This window comes from Penaeus chinensis, chromosome 30 (assembly GCF_019202785.1).
Source record: "Penaeus chinensis breed Huanghai No. 1 chromosome 30, ASM1920278v2, whole genome shotgun sequence".
In the NCBI taxonomy this organism is placed as follows: Eukaryota; Metazoa; Arthropoda; class Malacostraca; order Decapoda; family Penaeidae; genus Penaeus; species Penaeus chinensis.
In genome coordinates this window covers 12,918,758-12,925,597 of record NC_061848.1, presented here as the reverse complement: position 1 = coordinate 12,925,597, position 6,840 = coordinate 12,918,758, and the positions used below count along the sequence as shown (strand labels likewise).

The 6,840-nt window shown below is 36.2% G+C and overlaps 1 protein-coding gene across 2 annotated transcripts in view; it reads left to right on the top strand.

Annotated features, from left to right (window-relative positions):
* The window catches only part of LOC125041326 (glucocorticoid-induced transcript 1 protein-like), a gene marked incomplete at its 5' end in the record, with an annotated part of 9,502 nt that extends 5,966 nt beyond the window's left edge, over positions 1–3,536 (top strand). The window contains 2 exon segments of one of the 2 annotated variants that reach the window (XM_047636186.1): positions 1–200; positions 1,587–3,536. The exon segment at positions 1–200 is cut by the window's left edge and continues 105 nt beyond it. In XM_047636186.1, coding sequence (XP_047492142.1) covers positions 1–200; positions 1,587–1,959 — 573 coding nt within the window. 2 annotated transcript variants of the gene reach the window in all.
* Positions 3,537–6,840: the final 3,304 nt, after the last annotated feature.

Here is a 6,840-nt window from a genome sequence, read left to right as displayed (position 1 = left end):
ACGGCCAGTTCAAATCACACGTCACCTTCCCTCTCCCCACCAACCTCCCCACAGGCCGCCCAGGCTGCTGCCATGCCACCCTCGACTCCAAGCCCGACAAATGTGCCACCCTTGGCGACTTCCCCACATATTAATAAGTTCCTTGCCCGGGAGCCACCTGATGGCTGCGAAAAAGTAGCCCTTAAGCTCCATGAAGACAGGTATGGCTGTTTATAATCTTTGCCCACAACCTTTTATTTGTACTATTTGCTGGAACAAAATAAAGCTAAATGTAAAGTTTTAAATATTTAGTAGTTCTCTTTCAACTGAATTGTGTTACTAAACTTAAAATTAAATACATCTGTCAAACCTGAGACATGGCATTGATTTTTCTCATTGATTGAACAGGTTCTTTGTTAAGAAAGTATACAATAAGAAAGTAGATTTGCAATATGAAGTAAAAGATTAATTTTGTTTTCCCTTGCCCAGAGCCCTCTAACCACACTCCTGTGGGATGAGTATAAAATTAAAAGCCTTGCCTTGAGTGTTTTCAACACTTTACCTGTTACAAAGTACAGCTATTTCTTAATTGTTCCTATCTTGCCTCAATTCCTTAATTTTCCTAATAACCTTCCATATAATTTTCTCTGGTATGCTTGAGATGTATACCAAGAAATGGGTTGAGTGCTTGTCCCTGTACTTAAGGACACTCACATTCCTCCATATATTAGAAGTAGTTTGCATCTTTCTGTTGACTGTCAGGTAATTTATTTTGCAGTTTCAACTTACTTTTGATGAAATCTTATTTACAGTTTAAATCATGATAGTATGTTTTCAGTTAATCATGTCAGTAAAAGATATTTATACATGTATTTATTTTTATGATCTTGGACAGGATATCAGGTATTATTATATATCTATATCTATATATATATCTGTATATATCTATGTAAATATACATATATACATATATACATATATACATATATACATATATACATATATACATATATACATATATACACATATACACATATACACATACACATACACATACACATACACATACACATACACATACACATACATATACACATACATATACACATACATATACACATACATATACACAACACACACACACACACACACACACACACACACACACACACACACACACACACACACACACACACACACACACACACACACACACACACACACACACACACGTTAAACTACAGGAATTAAGAACTAATTAATGACTAGAATATGAGTATGATTGTGGAGTATTGTTTTCTAATTCTATCTTTGAATTAACTCTTAGTCTTTTTAATTCTGGAGCCATGATTATTAGGATATTTTGAATTGCAGATTTTTTTGTGTATTGCATTGAAGAATGACTGTTTTGTTTTTTACTTGTTTATACATTTTTAGCTGGTGTGGATGTGTTTGTGTGTGTATATATATATAAATTTAAGAAAACAGTTTTTAGACACTTTTTCAAACCATTGTAGACAACCCTTAAGGGAGAAAAATATAACATATTAAATGTGAGGTTTATTTTTTTTGTGAACGGACTACTTGATTGACAGGTTGGGAGCCAGTAAGGGAGGAACATGGCCCTCTGTCAGGCCACCAGCAGCCTTCACTCTGCGGCCAAGCCAGGGATCAGCCTTCTGTGCGCCAGACAGGATAGGGTCAGAAGAGTTGTGCGGAGCCACTGCCATCAGTCTATGTAAGCACCACAGCGCTGACATGAGTGAACCTTGCCCAATGTGTGGCACCACTGATGGCAGTAGTCCGAGCGGCAGCACTGAAGTTGGCACTCCTGACCAGAGCCTCCAACAACATGTGCCACGGGCGTGTCAACCCTCTCCTAGCCAGTCTGTGAGCTGTGAGGCTGGTTTGTCCACTTTGGTTCCTGGTCCTGCCCATACAGCCGTTCGGGCGTCCCCAGAAGTCACTGCTGATCAATAGCGAAGGCCATGTTTTAGCACATTTTACAATTATTTTTGTCATCCTGCAGTTTAACGGTTATCTTATAAAGTGGTTCAAACATTGTGGTTCTTCAATAGACATTATAGTGATTCGTGAATATGCTTACTGAGTATTATTTGGTATGTATTAATGTACACAATGTATTAACTTTTAACATGATTCAGCATTTCCAAGGCAATTTTGTACGTATATCCCAGTGTTGCATATTATTCACCTAGAAGTGAATAAGCTCCCTTACATCTCAGGATTTAATGAATAAGTAGCCACTATAATGTAGACCTAATTGACACATTGTAGGGAACTGCTCATGTACTTACTCTCCGTCTCCTGGTGGGAGATCGGTCTGATTACCTTCCTGCCGCTGGAACTTGTGTGATTATATGATCATGCTCATACTGCGAGGTACCACTAAAATCATACTCGTCAAAAGGAGATGCATCAGTCTGATAGTGTAATTTGCAGGGAGGTACTTAATATTGGGTGTACTTCTGCTGGAAGGAATCAGTCTGATAGTGCTCCTGCTTGGAGGAATGTGTGTGGTCAAATCTAGCTGGAAGAGGTTAGTCTGATCATGATTCCACTTTGGAGGTGCAATCCTACAAGGAGGAAGAAATCCTTAAGGTAGGGGGAAACCAGTCTGCATCAGATTAGAACTGGTCTTTGTGCTCCCTCTTGCTTGGAGGAACCAGCCTATGCTCCTGCCCCTGCTGGGAGGAACAAGTCTGATCGTGCTCCTGCTGGGAAGAAGAAGAAAAAAAAAATACAACAACAATTAATGTGATCATGCTCCTGCTGGGAAGAACCAGTTTGATCATGCTTCTGATAGGAGGAACCAGTCTGATCATGCCCCTGCTAGGAGAAATTAGTTTGGTTGTACTCCTGCTGAGAGAAACCAGTCTGTGCTTCTGCTGAGGAATCAGTCTGATTGGACTTCTGTTAGGAGGAACTAGACTGATCATGTCCTGCTGGGAAGAGAGCCAGTCTGATCGCGTTCCTGCCTGGAGGAACCAGTCTGATCATGCTCCTGCTGGGAGGAACCAGTCTGATCATGCATTATAAACACAATTTACACCATAAGAAGTTCCTGCTGGAAACCTGTGATAGTTTTCTTTGGATATCTTTGAATACAATAAGAAGATATGGATCTGGAATCGCCGGTGGTTGAGTGTGCCAACTGCTGTTGTGCTGTTAAAGTAGTGGCTTTTTTCAGCAAATTGGAAGTCAGTAATGGCACATAGCTATATAGTACATTGTTATGGACTTTGCTCCATCAACAGTGTTTAAGTATCAAAATTCAGTATTGGCATGACTGACAGTAGGCTACTGGGAACTTGCCGTAACCAGTAGTTTGGGCATTGAGTGCCAGTGGTGCCCAGCACGAGGCAGAAGCTAAGAGAAAATCACAAAATACAAGTGAAATGCCAGATTCTGGTTGACCACTGCTATTGTGACCTAGCTAGACGTGCCTGCTACACCTGATACACCAGCCTCCTGTAGAAGGACCTCGGGTGTGCCTCGGCAAAATCTCACTTCTCATTAAACGCTCATTAAAAAGAGGAAGTTGTTTTATTGTCCTTGATTATTTGTGCTCATAGTAACTTATAATTGTTTTCATTTTTGTCAAAATAATTGCTTAAACTGAGTTTTAAATTCTGGACTACTACCAAAGCTACTCGTCTAATGTATATTTAAGCAAATGGTAATGTAAAATATAATGAAACAAATTAATCTTAGTGCCATAACTAGCAACATAGTAATGATGTAATGTAAGGCAGCTTCCTTTGAATGAATCTAGTATATTTTTTGTAGTCCCAATAATAAACGTGCATTCATTTAGAATTACTGCAGAAATGGAAACTTCTTTCATATCCTTTATCTAAATAGTTGGTTGCATAAATATATATAATTAATCTGAAAGTTGCTAATAAGAAGATACAGAGAGTTTGATTTGATTTTTTTTGTTCTTTGTTTTTTTTGTTTGAACAAAAAGTTTCTAAACTATCTAGTCCATAGTCGGTTAGATGACCTTTTGTTGAAGCATACTTGAAATGTAAGTTCATTTTTAGAAATTTCATTTCTATGAAAAAGAAAAGAAAAAAGATAGTAATACACTTATCCAGTAAAAAAAAAAATATATGTATATATATATATATATATATATATATTTATATAAATTCTAATAACTTGTACAAAAAGTCTGATGAAATGCTCCCTTAACTTGAATTATCAGTGTTAGTCTTATTGCTTTGAAGATGAAGACTGTAAAATGAACTATAGCACAAAATATCATGAAGATGAAGATAAAGAAAACAAAATCATACAATAAAAAATAAAGCTTCTTTGTGTCCAGTGAGTTAGAGGAAAAATAACTACTGTTTGTAAGTACAGAACTGACCTTGCTACTTACTACTATGAATGATTAAATTATATACTTTTGCAACATGTTCCATACATAGTTGATGCCCATAATTTTGTGAATTCACTGAACTCTTCCAAAATTGAAATCCATTAAAAAGCATACATAATTTTTGCCCAAGAAAAAGCTTTAAAAAACAATAGAAAATGACAGGCTGTGTAAACTACAAATTCTTTACTCAGTATATTTATCTAGACAACTTGAAAGATTTCTATTTTATATCATGGCATATCAGCTTATGGACCTGTCTGACAATTGTTGTTATGCTGTCTGAAAAATTAACACCAGTTTTCCATTCATCATGTTCTTGATATTGAAAGAAATTATGTACTGATTAAAAAAATCCACTCACTATTTGCATATACATATTGAATTATATGTAAAAAAAGATGCCAGCTATTTTGAAAATTTTGTTAAGGCTTCCATACATAATTATGTTAAAAATTTATTGTCAAGATATTTAGTTACAGTATATTTAAATTACAAAGGAAATATGTAACAAGTGCTCCTGATAGTGTGTGAAAATGAAAGCTTCCTGGTCAGCTGATGAGCATTTAAATGTTTAAAAGTCCTTGAACATGATAAAACAATTATCTAGAATGACTAGCAAGGTAGGATGGAGAAAGAAAACAGGTGAACAAAAGAGCTGTTTGACTTATGTCTACAGAAAAAGGGTCAACAGAGAAAAACTATGTGTTGCTTAATACTGGGCAGATATAACTATAATTATTCAAATACACAGTCAATAATTAGAGTAAGGAAGACTGAATGAATTTCATTTTTGTTTACTTTTACATAATAACAGTACATTTTTTATTTTCTAAGAAAGAAGACATAAATAATATGATAACATATATCTATGTTGAATTCACAAAAATCATGAAATATTGTTGGATGTTGCTCTACAGTTGTGGAAAGAGAGACAAAGTCAATAACATTATTTAAATATACCACTAGTTCTTTGCCACTATTACTACAAGCTCAGTCTGTATGGATTATACAGTTCCACAAACATGTTTGCATGAAACTATATTTCACCCACTAGTTATATATAAATAAGAAAGTATTCTACTGCTTGCATACAATCTATAACATACCCAGGAATAATGATTACTATGAATTTGTAACAAATTAATTAAGTCTTCAATAAAGCTTTCTTGGAAAATAAAAAATGTAGTTATTATGTAAAAGTAAACAAAAATGAAATTCATTCAGTCTTCCTTACTCTAATTATTGCATGAAACTATATTTCACCCACTACTTATATAAATAAGAAAGTATTCTACTGCTTGCATATAATCTATAACATACCCAGGAATAATGATTACTATGAATTTGTAACAAATTATTGGTTAATGGTTAAAAAAAACAAATAAATGTGCTAGACATCAAAGTAGCAAGAGGATGAAGAGTACTTTTGGATGGTATGGTATTGACAAAGGTAAAAAAAGGGTTGAAGATAAAGAAAGTGAGTAAATGGGGTAAGTTAGGAATTCCCCCCAATCCCTTGCTTCTTCTTGCTGAGACCTTGGACCTCAACCCTTGGCTTAATTAATTTTGCATGGTCTTTTCTCCTCCTTTACTTTTCCTTCTTTTCTTCCTCCCTTGTTCTGTCCACTTATCTGAACCATCAATTCATTTTTTTACCCTTTTCCCACGATACTTTGTCATAATGCTGTGTGGTTTTTAATGCCTGGCACACTTTTTGTTTTGACCATTCTGGATCTGGATTCTGGAAACCCACGAACATTGTGAACCAAAACACAAAAGCTCCACTCTATCTCTATATTTTGAATACACTGCTAATGACCTTTATTATTGATGCGTCAGAAAAATTTCTGCAAACAAAATAACTAAAGTAGGAATTGGGAAAAAGAGTTAGGGTGATTAAATGAAATGTAGGCTATGTATGGGGGAATGAAAACAAGTTGCCATGTCTATGGAAGTAAATCTAGGCAATACTGGTGTAGGGTATATGTGACCTCTAGGATGAATAGTGCAGAGGCAGGGGTAAGAAACCAGAATCTTCATAATTGGCCAGAATATGGGGAAGAGAAACCGTCTACACCTCAGGGTCCCCGTGAAAAGTAAGAAGGGATAGACAATTAAGCAAGTGCACTTGGCTCCCAGAAGTCGTTCAGGATTGACACAAAGCCAGAAGATTCGAGATGGAAGTAGTTGAAGGAGGCGGGAGGACAAGGGAGTGGTGTTGAGTGGCGTAGTACTTTGGGGATGTGGGCAATAAGGATGAATAGTAGTGATAAGGCCCCCCTAATCCTTTGCTCGTTGTTGTCATGAGGGGTGGCTTAGGAAATGGGGACTGAGGCCCAATGTAGGAATCACCACTGCCTTGGTCCTCAGCCCTTGCATGGTCTTTTATTCTCCTCCTCTCCTTTTACTTTTCTTCATCCGCTTATTCTGTCCACTTATCCTAATTGTTAAAC